Source organism: Pagrus pagrus (assembly GCF_965226575.1).
Source record: "Pagrus pagrus genome assembly, chromosome: 17".
In the NCBI taxonomy this organism is placed as follows: Eukaryota; Metazoa; Chordata; class Actinopteri; order Spariformes; family Sparidae; genus Pagrus; species Pagrus pagrus.
The window spans coordinates 14873009-14891338 of NC_140201.1; the positions used below are offsets into that span (position 1 = coordinate 14873009).

Below are 18330 nucleotides of genomic sequence, written 5' to 3' on the forward strand. Positions count from 1 at the left end.
CACCGTAGTAAGGTAAAACTCCCCCCCGTCCCCACCCCTGACACACACATACACACTCACACAGACACACACCATCCATCAAAACCCAAAGTCTGATGTTCCAGAAAAGTCTCAGTCTGAGAGACTTTTTCAGTCTCAGACTCTGGGCTCACAGTTGAGGTTAAGTCCCCCTTGTTGGTGGTGATTCATCCTCAGCTTTTGGGCCCCTGCTGCCTCCAAGTTCACCCATCAATTACAATGATACAGTGCACACAGCTCTCGCTAAAGGGCAGCTTCCCAAAATCCAACCGGCACTCTCAGCCCTGGCCCAGGTTTTCTGTAGGTCGGGTAGTTGGTCAGTGTCAGAAAAAAGTGTGTCTCTCATGATGAAAGAAAAAATATATATCTATATATTGTGTGTAGGAGATGCTACTAATGTAGTTCGACCAATACTGGTGACTGTATTTAACAGTTTTAAAAATCAGATGCTCATTGTTTTCTAACGGCCTATTTAATTTTTCTTAATGATAACACATAACAAACAGTCATGTTATGGATCTCTTAAAGTTGTTTATTCAAGGAACAGTGTGTAGGATTTAGATGCATCCAGCAGTATGGTTGCAGATTGCAACAAACTACACCAAAAGTGTCCAAACTTAGGGCCAAAATAATACTTAATGGTGGACCACAGGCCAAAAGCAAACACCTGTTGTACTGTTATGTTGCAAAAATGGGACTAGGATCCCAAGACTTCCTGTGCAGTCTCACCCTGCCCGTCATGCTCAGATTATGAAAAATAATTAATATTTGGGGATACAACATTTTAAGTTTAAAGGCCATTTGTACCTCACAAAAACAATTAAACTGCATTATTATATTGCTTGATCACAGCCAGACAGGGAAACAAATCAGCCAATCGTGTTGTTGCATTGATGCACGGTTGACATTCACGACTGATTTGGGACGGCCACAGATGGACTTCTACAACACACTGGACCTTTGTGGCCGGGATACATTCTGGACGACATTTTACAGTTGAAGAATCAAGTTTCCGAGTTTGTAAATGATCTTAAACCAGCATTCTTCTGCGATGTATCGGCCGACATGAACGCTGATACAGCTGCAATATGCCAACATCTGCCTTGCTGATTTGTCACTCAAGGTCTAACCACTACCTTCAAACTGAGAGCGTCTTTGCACAAAAAAAAACAAGAAGAAGAAACACATATGAGCATATTAAGGAGTTGTTGTTGTTATTGTACTTAATGGGTGCGACAAATCTGCATCAATCAAATTAGCAGAAGTCTCCTGACAGTGTGAACCTGGGGCTTCGGGGGCCCTTGAATCTCCTGATGGTAAATCCAGCCTTGCTCGTCACGTCCTCGAGGATTGTACTGCTTTCCACACAGGGACATGTTCACAAGAATCTCACAGTTATGATCTGTTTACACACACACACATACACACAGAAACTTGCGCGCGCACACACACACACACACACACACACACACACACAGAAGTAGCCAGTCACACGCTAAAACCCAACTAAAAAGAAAAAAGTTCACAGGTACTTAAATATTTAGGGTTAAGAGAAATAAAAATAGTATTAGAGTTGAAGGTTAAATATAACCACAGCTGGAGGAATAAGAACTAAAATATGCATGCAGCCAGGCCATCTCTCCTCGTGTTGAAAGGTAAAAGGGGGTCACTGGGAGGAGGGGAGGGGGGCGCCGTCTTTCCTCTGTTTTGGAAAGACGCAGAACGGACGCTTTAGCCGAAACAGAAAGAAACCGTTGATTAGACTCAGGCATAAAGTGTGTAGAGGGAAGGGTGAAGACAAACACACACACACACACACACACACACACACACACACACACACGTCCTCGACATCCACTCACATGTCCAAAGAACAGCTCTGTAGAGTCTATCACTCTAGTTTCACATTATCACGTCTTTGGGACATTTCAACATAAAAGCAGAGTTTGGGCCACACTCCAGGGTCCGTCGCTTAACTCTCTTTCACACACTCGCACTCACACATACACACACGCACACACACGCACACACACACACACACACACACGCACACGCACGCACACACACGCACACACAACAAATGCACCCAGCAGATCCTGCTTTGGTCGGTGTGTGTGCTACCTTTGGCTGTGGGCGTCAGGGGTGAAAGGTCGCACTCGACCTCAGAGAGCCTCCACAGGTACACACCAACCATCCCAGAACCCCCTACCCACCCCACCCCACCCCTCCATCCATAACTATGCCCACCCATCTCCATAGCAACTCACTGCTACCCGAGCAAGGGGTCTCACTATCTTGTAAAAGGAGGTAAGTGTAATTAGTGGTGTGTGTGTGCATGTATATATGTGAGTGTGTGTGTGTAGGCGTGTATACCCTGCGTGAATGTGTGTATCTGTGTGAGTGTGTGTAGGTGTTAAGAGGTATCAGTGGTTCAGTGGTGTCTCTCTTTAATCTTCATCACTCAGCTCTCTCTGCCCCTCGCCCTCCATCACCCCTCTTCTTCTTCCACCTCCTCCTCCTCCTCCTCTTCTTCCCTCACTCTTTATTTTTGGACTTGGAAGATGAACAGGCGCAGGTTGATGTTTTTGGCGGCCAGCAGTTTGTTGCACTCCACCGAGTCGGAGATGGGCAGAGGGACGTAGTCGGTCTCGTTGGTGTCGTTGCTGAAGGAGTGGTGGTGGATGACCGGCTTGATCCGCACGTCGTCGTACGGCCCCTTCAGCAGCAGGAAGGAGCACTCCAGGGCCGAGTTCACCTGAACAGAAACATGCACGTGTGACTGAATGTATCGCTGATAGTGGAAATACTGAATTTTAAAGTGACATTGATGAAGAAACTGTATTTAACGTAGATGGGTCACATCAGAGTTTCAGTGCTGATAAAGATTCAGTGCATCTCTGCTGTTGTTTTCAGGCTGATACAAACCATGTTTGATGAACAAGGTTTGTACATTTTACAAATGTACAAACTATGATGTTTCTAAATGATCTTGGACATACAGTATCAGTATCCAGCCCAGTTAACATTACTGCAGAACCACAAATACGTCTGAGAAACGTGAAGCTTTAACTTATCTAGGGTTTTGCAGAAATGTATATACAGTATATATTCTGGTGACTGAGTTGTATCTTTAGTTTCTGTGCTGGCATTTATTATCGGACAACATATACGCAGATATTGATGTGTGATGAGCTAAATATGGCCCGTAATATACTCCATGCAAATGTTTCTGTCAGGCTTCACTGCTAAATTACATTTTCTTCTAAGTAACCAAAATCCACACCCCAACAATGTAATAACATTGATTTCAGAAGATATCTGTGATGGTTTAAACCTTTTATTTATTTAATCTTACTATTGTTGTTTCTGTCTACTCTGAACTTACAGCATCTATTACATGTCTGTCCATCCTAGGAGAGGGAATGCCTCCACCACTTCTTCCCTTTTTTTATCACTAAAGTCTTTCTCCTTATCGGTATCCTTGGTCTGTATCCTGTACAGACTAAAAATACCTCTGAGGCAAATTTGTCATTTTGGGCTGTACAAACGAAGCTGACAAGATTTAAGAAGATATAAGAGAAAGAAAACAAAGACCACACACAAACACTGGAGCAGGAAGAGTGCACGTGTTTAGGTCATGGGTTCAAACAGAGTGTCTGTCTCTTAATGGACAAACATTCATAATGATGTTGCTGTTCATCTTGATTTATTTTAGCATTGCTTTGTTGTAACTCACAGATTGCCTTTTTCTTCAACTCTGTTAGCTATGCACCATGACCACTCTAACAGGTCGGCCTCTTAACATTGAGCCTTTTCTGTTAAAACCAGATCTGTTAGGAGAGGGACGCATCATCGGCCCTCTACACAAGCACACGCTCAAAACCTTTAAAAATAAACGTGGACGGACAGAGCGCCGCGCGTACCTTGCTTTTGAGGATGAGCTGGAAGGAGAGGGTGCGCTTGCAGGACAGGTTGGGGTTGCGCTCAGAGTCATTAACGCGGGCCTTCAGCACCCACGTCTGGTTGAGAACAGTGAAGCGCGGCGTTTCATAGTACAGACGAGTGATGAAGTCATCAGTGCGGTACGGCCTGAACTGCACCTCTGGATGGACACATAAGTGGAAGATTTGAAACAGGAAGAGAGGCCATGAGTGGGATGAAGAGTGTTAACCGATAGAGAAGCAAAGGGAACATAGCAGCAGTAGTTTTTCTAGTACAAGTAGGGAATACTTTTCTTGTATTTACCTGTAAAACCGATCTTTTCATAGCAGAGCAGGCTGAAGATGCTGTTATAGAGCTGCATGTCTCTGCGGTGGCTCTGGTCCATCTCTCCCAGTATTCCCATCAGCTCTGTACCAGTCTTGGTGGGATGGGAGCACTCGCTCTCATGTGCCGGCAGCTCGTGGAACGGACCTTGCCAAGGGCAGCCGATCCTCTTGTACTTGCACTGCGTCACCCTGGCAACATAACGGCGAGTGTGTGACTTAAAAGACAAACTTGAGAAGAAAAAAAAAAAAAAAAAAAAGCCCGCTTTATATAAATCAGACCTTCTGCAGAGGTGCTTTGTGATGAATACATGTTCATGGAAGGTGCTAATTAACCCAGGTTGAGAGCCGGGGCTAATTAGCACTGTAATAATGATACATGTGTGCTGAGAGCAGACCTCAAAGAAAGAAAAACATGGATTTGTATCAATTACATCCTGGACTGAGGTGCTTTTCAATGAATACCTGCTACCTTCTTACAGTTAAAGTGAGGTATTATGAATGTGAAAGGTGCTATTTATCCTCTGTAGTGAACTGACGATAATTAAATCCCCGCTGACGCAACTCGTCTTATATTAAGTGGAGGGTTTTTTCTTATATATATTCATGTAACTGGTGGGAATTCGTCATTTTGCATAAAAGTCATCATGCCATGATTTCACTTCTACTTACTGTAATCATTGCATATTAAAACAACAGCATCATCTTTATATAAGACGGAGTCGGATCCCGCCTGACCTGACTGAAAAACACCTGGTGATAACTGCCATGGCTGTTGTCATGGTAACACTGGCACAGGCACCTCTGTCCTAAGCAGGGTCACCTGTTACTATAGCAACAACCCCAAAGGATTTGATGCATGCAAATTCAATCGGCCTGAGCGTCACACACACACACACACACACACACGCACAAACAACAAACACACAGTCTGTAATCACGTCAGCTGGTTTTCTCCTCAGTAGTCACATGCTCCTCCAGCCTCCCCAAATTATCACCGTGTGATGTTTTGCTGAGTTACCACACGCACACGCATACACACACACATGTGGATATAATCATACTGGAGATTTAGTCGTTGTGTGTGTGTTTTCCTATTTCTGCATCACTCCCTTGATTAAAGTATTTGTCGCCGTTTAATTTGGTAGTTTGGGAACATTAGCGGGGAAACTGATTGGAACTAATTTGAAATCACTGTTGACTACAAGGGAAAAAAAAAAGTAATTTTTGTGAATGCGAGTGTGTGTGGTGCGTACCTGTCTTGGCACTCCTCTTTCTGGTGTCTCTCTAAGCTGGAGCGGGGGAACTGTTTGAGGCAGAAGGTACATTCTGTCGGCAGCTCACTGACAGCCTTCTCCACGGCGAGGTTCCTGCAGCACAGGTTCTTGCTGATCTCACACCTACACAAACGCAAAGCATTCCTCAGTGCAGTCGCATACATGAAGTTTGTGGTGTGTGCAGAGGTGTTCGCACAAGGTTGTGAACGATGCACAAGTGCTGAAAAAACTGTCTGGGTAATAGAAAAGTTACATTTATTACACGTGCAAGAGAAAGTATTTATTTCCTGTGACGGTGCATCAGTGGTGCTGGTAAAACTAAAGTAAAGAAGTGTTATACGTCAGACTGTGAGAACATTGTGTCATCTGGTGGATTTTAGGGCTGTTGTATCAACTACAGATTGTACTTCTGCATTTTTATAGGCGCGCATTCACAAACACACAGAGTATAGTCGGATCAAGAGAGAGAGCCACCCCTTTCTTGGATCCAGTGAGGTGCGTCTCACCGAACTCTGATCAAACTGTCTAAACTGGGCAGTGTTGATAAACTAGAAATCAAGATTATGTTACTACACTGCTTACTTCTCTGTCCATGTTTTTGGAAAAATATTTTAGTGCACTGTTTAGCTGCAGTAGAGAAAGTTTGTGAACCAGAAGTGGTGGCCATAGTGTTCATGTTTTGTGAAAACGGAGGCTAACGACACTAGATCAAGGTGTAAAACAACGCAGCGCTGAACCACAATCCTGTTCATCGTCTGTTTATCGCCACCTTTAAGCCACCTCACCAAGTTTAAAAACCAGAGTGGCTTTTAAGGGGAATCTAAGCAAAACAGAAATCACTTCACTAACATTTTTACTTCTACTAAACACTTACTTTACTTTGTCTGAGCTCAATTGGACTTACTTATTACTGTTATTTAACATCAAATACTCTGAGAGTCAGAACTGGCAGTAATAAAACAACATTTAGAGGGGAAAATGTCTTGGATCACTTTTTTAAGGTGACAAAATGTATACCGTCTAAATTATTTGGCTGCAAACGTCATTATTTGTAGCTAATCGTCTGTGCACAGTAGAAGAGCTCTGACAGTGTGGGAGCACTCGAAAATGTGTACGTAACCAAATATCTCATTTACATGCATCGCTCACATCTCCATAACTACACTCGTCAAAAAAACTAACTAGCTTCTTCTGACCTGTTCTGTTTGTATTTCTTTGTGTACTGTGTTCATGTCTGCAGAGATCTCGGTGTACCTGCAGTTGGGACACGTGGCCTGCTCCTCCTTGAGGCGAGAATCAGCCAGGAGGTGGATAAAGCAGCCTGCACACATCAGGTGTCCATTGGTACACTGTGGTGGGAAAGAAAAAGTTGAGGCGACAGTGAAAGAAAGTGTGTGAGGAAAGTGGGAAAAGTAATCACTGTGGATCCTAGGTTGAAACGGGAACAGGGAGAATAAAGGTATTTGAGTTGGTACAAGATGGGAGGGACTTAGTTGAGATTGGAATTAAATAGTTAAACTTTCTCTGGTCGAAACTTGAGACAAAAATGTGAGAATTATTTGGTATAGGTGTGGTTTATTTAAAGACAATAGGGAATGCTTAAGAATTGATATTTTAGGGGAAATGTTTAGGAAGATGCACTGACTTTAGTGGCATTGTATATCACAACACATGATTTCGGGGGATGTGTCATTTGACATGTTTAGCTAGGCATATTTTCTTGGAGTAGCCCAACAGCAATAGAGTAATGACAAAACGACTGTCTGCACAAACTGTAAAATATTAAAGGACGATTACAACTTTAAGTAGTGCTTCTATAGAGGAGACAGATCTGGAATTGTTTGCTTTTTTATGTGAAGATTGGCTTTGTACTGTGGGAAATATCCCACAGGCCTAATGCAATTTACTGTTGTTCTTCTCTTAATCAATGTTTTTTTATATGTATCTATGTTAAGGGCAGAATATTGTGTATGGAAAGAAATCCAACTTGTATTTACAGTGTGCTGTTAATAAATTTTAAGCAGCTGTTTAAAACATGTGTGGTGAATGTTGCAGGAGGGCATGTAAATGTTCAAGACTAACTGAGCAATGATTAATTACAAATGTGTTCACTTGACATTGACTAGAGCAGTTTGAGGTCAGAGGACAGTTTGAGGTCATTAAGGAGACGGGTGGGTTCAAGGGAAGGGCAAAAGATTATTAAAAAATGTAGGTTTTGCTTTAGTTCTGGGATTTTGAGGTCTTGTGTGGGGTTTGGGGATATGGCCTTTGCTGAGGGTCATTGGAGGTTAATTCACAGTAAACTTGAGCTGGCACAGCTGGCCACTCGGCCTGGGTGTGTCTGCTCTCTCAGCCTCATGGCTCAGCTTGCAGCATATAGACATTTGGGGCCTGTGTTGGATCTAGTATCACTAAAAATACATGGTGCTGGACAACATATTCAACAGGTTGATACAGGGGATTGGCAGGTGGGACACACTGGGGGGGTTTCTAGTATGATGTCCAGCTGTTTTGCAGTTGTTGGACGGTAAGTTTAGGGTTCTGAGGGGAAGGTTTGTGATTGACACCACGTTTACCTGGTATACAGACGCCTTGGGCAAGTCTAGGCACACGGTGCAGCACAGCACTGAGTACAGTCTCTCCTCCAGCTTTCCTGACTCTCCCTCGGGAATTTTCATCCTCTTCTTGGGTGGCTCGTCTGGGTCAGGTTCGGGCCCTTCTCGCCGTATCCCGACCTCCTCCTGCATGGCTGCGACCCCGGCGACAGCCTCCACCGCTGCCCCCACGGCCCCGACCCCCAAGCCGGCCGAGGAGGAGCCAGGGGCGGCCGCAACGCCCACGTCTCTCTCTTCCATTGAAGACATGGCGATGGCTTTCTAGAAATGTCTGAGGTGTACCTGCCGCGACCAGGCTGAGCCTGAAATATTAGCAGGTTAGCTCAGGGCTAGCTTACAACCTGTCAAGCTAACGGTCAGCTGACAGCTAGCTAACGTTAGCTAGGCTAACGCTACGGCAGCAGGCTGTCAGAAAGGAATGCAGGCTAACTTATTATTATTAATGCTAACCTCCACTTACGAACTTGGTATTCAACAAGCCAATGATTGTGTAATAACGAGATCATGTGCAAAATGTAATTATGACTTAATTAAACGTTGACTAGTTTTGTTGACTTACAGTGAGGCTAGCAGACTATGCGGCTAGCTACGTTGACAAAAACACAGCAGTCCTCTCCCTTTGCCCAGGCAGAACAAAAACAACTCAGGCGTCTCTCAGCTGTTGTTGTACTCTCGACGCCGTTATTCGCAATGACAGCAGATTACAACGATGTGCACCACCGGCCCAGCTCGGCTGCTCGTCTAACGTCCCTGCTCCGGTACCGGCTGACTGTCCACGGGACCCACGGGACCTGTCGGTGATTAAAGCCGCGGCTAGAGACAGTTCTGCTGGGACTCGTCTCTCTGGCTACACAGCCATCTTTGTTTTTTTCCTGTCCGTCTCCCCCGACTTCACCCTGCGCAGCCTTTACGACTCCGGGTCAGATTCGTTATTACACAGGCAGCTCCTCGGTCCTGGCTAATAATAGAAGTTACGTATTTAAAAGTAAATATTTTGCTTGCATCTGTAACGGCCTCTGTGTGCCAGTAAGTACTTGAGCACGGCCGTGAATTGGCTGACAGCGGAATGTTTATTGTGGCAGATGACTTGGGGTATTTAAAGAGTTTTTAAAGGCGCATGCGTAGTGAGCACCTGCGGGTCAGTGAATGGCAGGACTTGAAAGGTGACCAAAACATGATATGCGACAAATTTAGGCCACTCTAACAGAGGACGCGTCCTGTATACGTTTATAATGTTGATGCTGCACACCTTCACGACACTGTCAGCAGGGTGTGACATCAAAAACTTTCAACACAACTTTATTTTTTTTAAAAACACCATGTTTCCTCATGTCCTCTGGAGTGGTCCACCTGGTTTAATAGACCAGTAATAAAACTGTGTGCTTAAAGAGTGCTTAAATACTTCAACTAGAAAAGCAGGATGGTCGAAGAAAGCTTTATCTGCCCTTGGCCAGGAGCATTCATAGGCTTATTCATCCCTTCAGTGCCCCAGATATGTGGCTTCAAAGCCTCAAGGGCTGGGAGGGGTGCATGTCTATACAGGCTAGGGGGCTGTGTGTGAGTGCTTTAGGGTAGGTGGGGCAGGATGTCAGAGTGTCAGCTGTCCGCAGTCGGGAGGGACAGGACTAACCACTCCCATTGGACGGACAGATATGCCTTATTTGGTCTGTGTGGAATGGCAAGAGAGCCATACCACCCTCAGCTATGCACACGCGGTTTACCCAGGAGCTGTATGTGGTCACACTGTGTCCTGTGTGCCACTGGACACATCCATTTGTCCAAATGTTGATGCAGATTGCAAATGCACTGGCTGTTAGTCAAACAGTTACAGTGCCATGAATCAGGACTACAAATTAAAATCAACAGTAGAAAATTCAGACAAGAAACACGTATGGCGTTGAAGAGTTTAGTAAATATGGCAAACTTTAACCAGGACTTGAATAAAAAAAGTTCTTGGTACAGGTTATTTAAGTTTATGCTTGTAAAGTAAACAAACGCTGCCAGATAAATGATACTAGCACAGACTTCTAGGAATATAAAAAGAGGATGGGTCAGTGTGTCGTCACACGAGCGATCAAAAATAGCCACCACTAGTAGTGGCAGATACAATAACATCCTCAGAGCTCAACATGGTTTGCAGACCAAAATAGAAAAAAACAAAACAGAAGCACTTCACAAATGTACTAAAAAGTATTTCCTTGATTACGCCACAACATTCGAAACAATGACAAACTGCAAATGTGTTCAGATCCGAGTCCTACTCGATCAACTGGTGGTCACAGTCGTGCTCTTGTAATCCCACACTGACACGTTCCTCGGTCATTACACAACATGTCATGATACATTTCAGGATACATGGATTACACAATTTATGAGATTTATCTAGCCTCATTAATCACAACCTATTCAACCCCGGGAGAGTAAATCACATCATCTGCAGGTCATTCAAGGATTCAGCCGCAGAGCAATCAGCTGTATTGTCCGGAACAATGAAAGTGAAGAGTCTGATCTAATCACGCAGGAGATTGACAGTGAGGTCAAGATTGTGTTGGTGGTTGGGTGATGGTGGTGTGAATGTTCGGCTCGTAATGGGTTTCGGCTGGTTGGTTTTGGTTGGTGGCTGTGGTGGGGTTGTGTGATGAAGAAGCTGCTGCCGGTTTGGAGGATGGGTGATGTTGCGTTGCGTGACCTGCTGTGTTTTCTTGGGAATATGGAGTTGATGGTTGTTGGCTGTTTTGTTTTGATTGTGTCTTAATCTGAGGTGGAGGGTCAGTTTCGGCTGCAGGGTCACGGGGGGGATTGAGACCGACACCCAGACTGGCTGGACTGCCTGGTTTATAGTCTGTGTTTGACAACTTAGATCCTGTCTGTCTGTCTGTAGGTGTGGCCCCTGAAGGTGTGTGCACTTTTATCTGTGAAGTCTGAACTGTAATTGTGTCTTTAGACTGTTGCTGTGGTGGTCTCTCCTCATGTTGTCCTCGTCCTGTGTTCATCTCATGTCTGCTGAGCTCTTTATGACTGATTTCTCCCTGGTCACTCCTGTGTCCTGGTGTTTTCTCGGTCATCACTTCTGCTGCATTAGTCTGGGCATGTCCCTGGACTGTGTCTGGTTTTGCCCCAGTATCTGCTGTGCTCCTGTGAGTTTTGTCTGTGAGCTCCCTCTGGCTGCAGGTTGATGCCATAGCCTTCACCCAGGGATTGAGCAGGGTCTGCTCCGCGTTCAGCCTCAATGTGGGATCCGACTGAAGCAGAGCTCTGACAAGACCTCTGGCTTCTGCACGCAAACACACACAACAGAATAAGAAACCGGTTATTTATTCATCTTCTTAAATATGGGAATTTGTACAGAATTTATCTTGTCACCGTCTGAGATGGGGTCCCAGTAGGGGGACAGGAAGTGGACTTGTCCCTGTTTTATTAGCTGAAACAGCTCCTCCTGGTCCCGATCCCGACTGCGAAATGGAGGGAATCCACACAGCAGGATGTAGAGAATAACACCCAGAGCCCATACATCAACTGCAACACCATAACCTGTTGGATCAAACCCAAACAAGGAAATATTACAGGAAGAGTTTTCAAACAAGCAACACTCATATTTAGTGATGCAAATACAGATGCGAAGCAAACAGCACTAACCTGTCTCGCAGAGAATCTCTGGGGCTACATATGTGGGTGTGCCACATATGGTGAAGACTGGTTCAGTCACAACCATGGCAAGGCCAAAGTCTCCCAGCTTCAGTCTACAGATGCCAGCGGCTACACGCTCTATCTGAGAGAGAACAAGAAAAACAAGATACAGACAGAAACGGAGTTATGCACAGAGGCAGAGTTGAGATCATATTTTTTTTTATTCAAATGCCTTCAAGGGCGCCTGAATACTTGCACCTGAATGCTGTGTGGCACAGTTTGACAGAGTACTTTAAAAAAGGTCTAGAAGAAAAGAAAATCATAATATGAATCGCTGCTTCTGCTGTTTTATTTTTTTGTGAGTGCTCTTTAAATAGGCCTGTGTAGGATCTCTTATTATTACTTTCGTTTCATAATCTGCACATGTTGGGCAGAGCGACATATTATGCAGGTAGTCAGAACGTTGGATCCAACTACGGAAGTCCATTTATGTAGCAGGATATCATTAGACAAGAAAATTAACTGGCAAAGGATCATTTTGCTTTCTACACATTGAAGCCAATACTCATATAATTCAACTTCTAACTATAGCACCCCCTAGTGGCAATACAAAAAATGTCTAAACTTTTTATAAACAATCACAGACTCATTCTGAAACCTCACCAGCAGGTTTTCTGGTTTGAGATCTCGGTGGACGATACTTCTGCAGTGGATGTAGTTCAGTGCTTCGCTCACGTCCGACACCATCAGTCCTGCCTCCGCCTCTGAAAACTTCCCCCTCTCACTGATGGCCTCAAACAGATCCCCCCCGCTCACCAGCTCCATCACCAGGTAGGAGTGAGTGTGCGTGTGGTGGTGCGCAAACAGCCGCACTATACGGGGGTGACATAGGCTACCCAGGAGGCTCAGCTCGTTCTGCATCATGTGTTCTCGACCAATCAGCTTGGAGCGCTCAATGATCTTCACGGCGAGGGCTTGTTCATTGTCACGACGATGACACTCTCGCACTACTGCAAAGTTGCCGTCTCCGACCAACCGTCCGATTTCATAGCAGCGCTCGATGTCTGCCAGAGTGACATCGCTGCCACCTGAGGGAAGGTCAAAGGTCGTCCTCTGCTGTGTGTCCTTGTGTATTTGACCCACATCTGGAGGTGGATCTGAAAGTTGTATCTGGGCTACACTCTTCTCCTCCTCTCTGCTGATTGGTGGAGGAGGTGGAGGGCTGATGTGAACGTGCACTTTTCTTACTTCCTGTTCTGTGTAAGGACTTCCTTTCTGCTTCCTCGACACAGGAGGAAGCGGGGCCCTCCCCGACAGTGGATTGACCCCCTCTGGACCCTGATGTTTAACTCTCCTCACTAAACAGTTTTCACACAGTGTAGGAGAGGGTATGTCTGCTTCTCGGAGACCTTCCTCATGTTTAAACGGACCGATGACAGAAGGCTGTCGCTCTCTGACCCTGCCCCTCACACGCAGTCTCTGCAGGTGGTTGGGCAGGTGAGCAGGTTTTCTGCTCTTTTTATGACACTTTTGAGCATCTGAGTCACAATTCTCAGGCTGGAGTGTGTCTATATGGTGAGGCGAATGTGTATTATTATGATTTTTGATGTGTGTATTTGTGTCCTGGTGTGTCTCTTGGTTTGTCTCGCTGCTGTCCGTCCCCTCGCTGTATCCGCTGTCGGCCTTAGCTGCTTTATCCGGCACTGGACGAAGTCTTTTCTCCCAGGCCCGCAGAGCGTCAGCCCGGTAATGGGAATGTTCTGGAAACAGCTCCTCCAGAGCCTCCTGCACACCGCTCAGGTCTGGACGAGCCTTCCCCAGCGCCAGGAAGGCCACCTCACCTCGGAAGAAATCACAAACCCCTTTCACCTATGAAGGGGAAATAAAATGATAATTTAAGACGGATCAGGATGACTGAGGGCCCTTACAATTTTTTTGTGGAGCAGTATGACAGCAGAGAGAGAGGTGCCTCTAGGAGAGAGCGACTTTACTTGATATTAAGGATCATCATTTAGGAGCTTTTAGCATCATTGCATGCAATTTGGGAACATAACATTTCTAAAGAGGGGTGGTGATCACAGAGTTACTCACGATATCATTCACGATACGTTGCTCAAATTCATTTAATCGCCCCACTCAATAGACAGGTGTCAGCTGAAGATCAATGCATTAGGTGTGGTAAGCCCAACACGGGAATACCAACTGGGCAGAGTGGGACAAAGTGGGATTATTCCCTGGGGCCCCATAACTTCAGGAGCCTTGAAAGCCACCGTGTGTCAACTTGTTTGAGCCAGTTTAACTGACCAGTTACATGAAAACAGCCTTAAGGTGTCTCCCACTTTATTGCCTAATCTTGTGGCTCTGTCATAAAGAGGGACTCTATGGAAAAATATGTCAAGACCTTCATTATTTTTGTTTTATACATTAGCAAACCTGAGGCCTGGTCGCATTTCAGCATGGAAATCACTGAACAAATTGCAGAGGACGTGGGAGAAATGTGGGAGGAGTTAATCAAGGCCCATTAGAGCATTTTTCACCTCGGCGCTCCCGAGCAGGTTAATGTGGCGGCGGTTGAGCCTCACCTCTCGTGCGTGGGTCGTGTATAGGCGTGTGACCCTGGCTCTGTGCCAGCGAGGAAACCCCAACGCCTCGGAGATATCGAGTAGCAGTTGCTCGAAGGACACCACACCCCTACGGTTCAACAGGACAGTTACCTTGAAAACAAAGAAACACGACAGTTAAGAAATTGCAGCTGTTAACAACTGAGTTTCCCTTTTTCTAATAAGGAACCCTTTATATAGCTTTGTAAACTGTAACCAGTGGCTTTAATGATGGCTTAATAAATCATTTACTCATGTTTAATGGGTCTATTGTCAGCTGTAAATGAGAAGAACATTTGGGTTACCAGGTTGTGAAAGTCTCTTTGCCTGGTTTACGGGTCTTTTTGACTCTTTAGTTCATCAGTAAAACGGCTCTGATGGACTGTCAAATGGAAAAGCACCTTTACCAAAATCAATGTACTAACAAAATATTAACATTTATAGCTACAAACATTTATATGTAAGGATTTTTCACAACCTCTTAACCCAAGCGTTGTCCTTATTAAGACTTTATAACTAATCTATGAAGTATAAGTAAAGGATTTATAAGCCACTGATGAAGCTATTAGTCTATAAACCCTTTGTGAATGCTACTTTATCTTAAGTGCTACAGCGAAATGGTTAATACGGCGTTCAACCTTGCGTAGCGTGCTTTGACCACAGGGCCGGACGATGGTGACCAGACGGGGCCTCTCGGCGCTCTCCTCTGCATGCCGTGTGTGGAAGAGAGGGATGTGAGGAGGAGGAGGAAGAGGGAAGTGGGACCTGTGGACCTGTCCCTTTGGATGGGGGTGAATGGGCCATGGCTGTGATGCCCCACCTGCGTGCTTCAACAAGGGGACTGGAGGAGCTGAAGCAGAGACAAAGACAGAAAAGCGAGAGCTAGATTATTGAAAGTGTGCTTAATAACACTGACGTCAGGCGCCATTGTTTTCTTCTAGACTTGTGTACAAAGAGAAACTCATAAGTAACACAACACCAGTTCCTCATTCTGTGTGTGCGTGTCTGTGTGTCTGTGTGAAAACAAATCCGGCTGATGAGATTTGAGTGTTTTCCATCACATGGAGTGCAAAGGGCCATTCGAGATTCTTCAAGCACCTTGCCCCACCGGTTGAATTATTCAGGCTTCCTTAAGTCATGCAAACCCACACACAACTTAACAAAAGCTTGGTTGACCTGGTTTGGGCTCAGCTGAATCTACATGATTAATGAAGCATTAGAGACACACAGCATCTTTGACGTTTCACTTTCTGGCACCGAGGGAGACACAGAGATGCTATCCGTCCGGTCAGTGGGGGTTTGTTTTTTTGTTTTGTTTCCAAATGCAGAACAACAGACAGAAACACAAGACCCCTATACCTCTAACATGACCAGGCCCCCCTTTAACAAGACACCACTGGCCCCCCGAGAGTGACCAACAGCACACACACACTTAACAATAAAAGCTTTTCACAGTGGACACAGAAAAACTCCATGTCCTTCAGCTTAAACATCTCATAAAGAGCCAGCTGTGGCAGGTCACGGGAGTCTGAATCAGCCTTTTCTCCTGGGTCCTGGGACCTTTGAGGGTCTTTGTGTGTCAGTTAGTTGACTAAATTAAAAATTAAAAGGTGTGAAAAACATTTTAGTTAACCAGAAAAAAAAAGAAACTAGACTTTAGAAGAAAGAAGTATAATAACTGAAACAATATTGCACATTTACCAAACTAACTACACTCACATAAAAAAAGTACAAATTCAAAGTGTTGTGTTTGTATTGTTATAACTATTCTGAACTTTTTAATCTTGCCCCTGACAAATACCCTCATATGATAATAAAAACTAAAACTAAATAATAATTAAACTGATAAAAACTGAACCAAAACTTTACTTATAAATTATAAATAAAGGTAATAAAAATAACAATAAAATAATACATAATATTATGATTATATAATTTAATATAATAAATAATAAAATAACAATAAAAAAAGACAAAACTATAATAATGTTGTATAATATAATAAAATGCAAAATATTTTAACTCTAATTAAAATCTATTCATTTCCACCATTGACTCACCTGCAATCCTCCATTTAGCGTTGCGTGCCGCCGCCTCACATCCATAGCGGGCTCTCTGTGAGGGCGTCATGACTTTCCCAAACAACCACCTGAACTAAAACAACTCCGCGACATTTATTCCTCAGCAGCTAACTTTTAACTCCCGATAAGTTGCCGCCGTGATGTCCTCCTCTGTTCGCCTCCAGTGAAGGTAACGGGACGCGCTGTGAGATGAGCCGACCTGTAGCTACAACGGTTGCCATGGATACGCGTCAAGCTGGACGGCTGGCGGATGAGAGGAAACCCGGAAGCGGAGCGGGTTCGCCATCAAAATAAAGTATTTTGAATCTCTGAATATCGTCATGCGGGTGGCGTTTCTTGCTCTCTGAATAAATGTGTGGCTGCCATCTACTTCAACTGCATTAGAGCGGATATTTCCTCCTATCAGCGAACTTTAGGATGGTCGAAACCTGGCGAAGCTCATCAAAGAGGCTTTATTTTGAACTTTCTGACCGGAAGTGTTTGGTTTTAGCTAGCTTGTTAAGATAAAGGTGATGAGGCTGGTCCAGGTGAGTGAGAAGAAGTTTCTGGGACATTTTTTCATTTATTACACTATTTTAGAAAAGCGACAGCCTACCGCTGCATTAATGTGTTGCTGTGCTCTTACATGACAACAGCTCCTCTTTCTTCTGTAGTTTGTCGATGTCTGGTGTGTTGGCACAAACTGCACCGCTGGCGCTGCATCTGCATCCCCTGGGAGAAGACAAATACAAACCAAGTGCACCAGTTTCTCTCACTTTCTTAGTGGTGTCAAAGCCATCAGCACATTGCCAGGTAGGTCTATGTGTGAATGCCAGATCAATTGGCCTAATTCAATTCAATATTATTCCTTTGTTCATCTATTCAACCTAAAACAAACAAATGTAGAGGATGTAAGAAATGAAGGGGCTTTGACATCAACAGTAGTGGATTGGTGGATAAACACATTTCCAGTCATGGAAAGAAACATACTACATATACTCAAGTACTGTATTTAAGTACAGTTTTGAAATACTTTGAGGTACTGAGTATTTCCATTTTCTACAACTTTATACGTCCACTTCACTCATTATACACTGAATGATTGAATGAACTTATGTTTTGTCGTGTGTTGTTTTTTGTGACTCTGAGGAAAATGGAAATGTCAAGTTGTCTTTGCAACGGCGGTGCCAACAATCACAACACTTGCAAAACCTAGTGGGGGAAATGCTGTCTGTTGCCACTTCTACAATTTTGACATACTTAGTTGTGTTGAAAGGCCATTACTTGTGACTTTCAACCAATGACCCACTGGGTGAGTCCACAGAGTGGTGATTACAGTCAGTGATGGAATGTAACTGAGTACATTTACTCAAGTGCTGCACTTAAGTACAATTTTGAGGTACTCCACTACTACGATATCTTTACTTTTACTCAAGTATGACTTTATTTTGTACAATACTGCATATTTCTGCCACAGGCTTTCCTCCAATCTTTGCTCTATTCTTGTAAATTGGTGAATAATTGTACTTCATCAAGGCTTCATTCTAATAAAACTAGGAACAAAAATCACTCTTTTGTTGAACTGGATTTAACTGGTGCACATTGAAAATCACTGACAGGGGCTAGCAAGTAGACATGCTTCTTTTTTACAAGATTAAAAGGAACCACTGGCTTAGGTGTTGAAGCCCTGTTTTGACCATGTAATGCATCACTTTTTGTTGAAACGTGGTGAGAACATTAGCGTGCAGATGAATAAACTTTCTTCTACAGTCTTCAGACTGGTGATTTTAGGCAATGTGATGCAGGGATCGTACAAGGTCAGAGTACATAAAATGAATTATGTAATGACTCATCCAAATTCATTTAAT

General features: G+C 44.2%; 2 protein-coding genes across 2 annotated transcripts; both read right to left on the reverse strand.

Moving 5' to 3' along the window:
• Positions 1–2448: 2448 nt before the first annotated feature.
• zftraf1 (zinc finger TRAF-type containing 1) lies at positions 2449–9232 on the reverse strand. Its single transcript, XM_084379879.1, has 7 exons — positions 8735–9232; positions 8137–8477; positions 6815–6909; positions 5540–5683; positions 4264–4475; positions 3942–4120; positions 2449–2773 (listed from the first exon to the last, which is right to left on the reverse strand). Exons 2-7 carry the CDS (start codon positions 8422–8424, stop codon positions 2561–2563), a joined length of 1131 nt encoding a protein of 376 aa, XP_084236005.1. The 5' UTR covers positions 8425–8477; positions 8735–9232; the 3' UTR covers positions 2449–2560.
• Positions 9233–10067: 835 nt separating this feature from the next.
• Positions 10068–16699, reverse strand: dclk3 (doublecortin-like kinase 3). Its single transcript, XM_084380384.1, has 7 exons — positions 16463–16699; positions 15041–15252; positions 14385–14516; positions 12466–13671; positions 11812–11944; positions 11539–11706; positions 10068–11449 (listed from the first exon to the last, which is right to left on the reverse strand). Exons 1-7 carry the CDS (start codon positions 16530–16532, stop codon positions 10713–10715), a joined length of 2658 nt encoding a protein of 885 aa, XP_084236510.1. The 5' UTR covers positions 16533–16699; the 3' UTR covers positions 10068–10712.
• Between the last annotated feature and the right edge of the window lie 1631 nt (positions 16700–18330).

Bases quoted from the DNA above. Each gene is read 5' to 3' on its own strand.
- dclk3 (XM_084380384.1), bottom strand. From the start codon at position 16,532: ATGACGCCCTCACAGAGAGCCCGCTATGGATGTGAGGCGGCGGCACGC. The intron at 14,517-15,040 runs GTTGAACGCCGT...TTTGTTTTCAAG, and splicing joins GTCAAAGCACGCTACGCAAG to GTAACTGTCCTGTTGAACCG. The intron at 11,945-12,465 runs GTGAGGTTTCAG...GTTCTCTCTCAG, and splicing joins TCAAACCAGAAAACCTGCTG to ATAGAGCGTGTAGCCGCTGG.
- zftraf1 (XM_084379879.1), bottom strand. From the start codon at position 8,424: ATGTCTTCAATGGAAGAGAGAGACGTGGGCGTTGCGGCCGCCCCTGGC. The intron at 4,121-4,263 runs GTAAATACAAGA...GTGTCCATCCAG, and splicing joins TGAAAAGATCGGTTTTACAG to AGGTGCAGTTCAGGCCGTAC. The intron at 2,774-3,941 runs GTACGCGCGGCG...GTTTCTGTTCAG, and splicing joins AGCTCATCCTCAAAAGCAAG to GTGAACTCGGCCCTGGAGTG.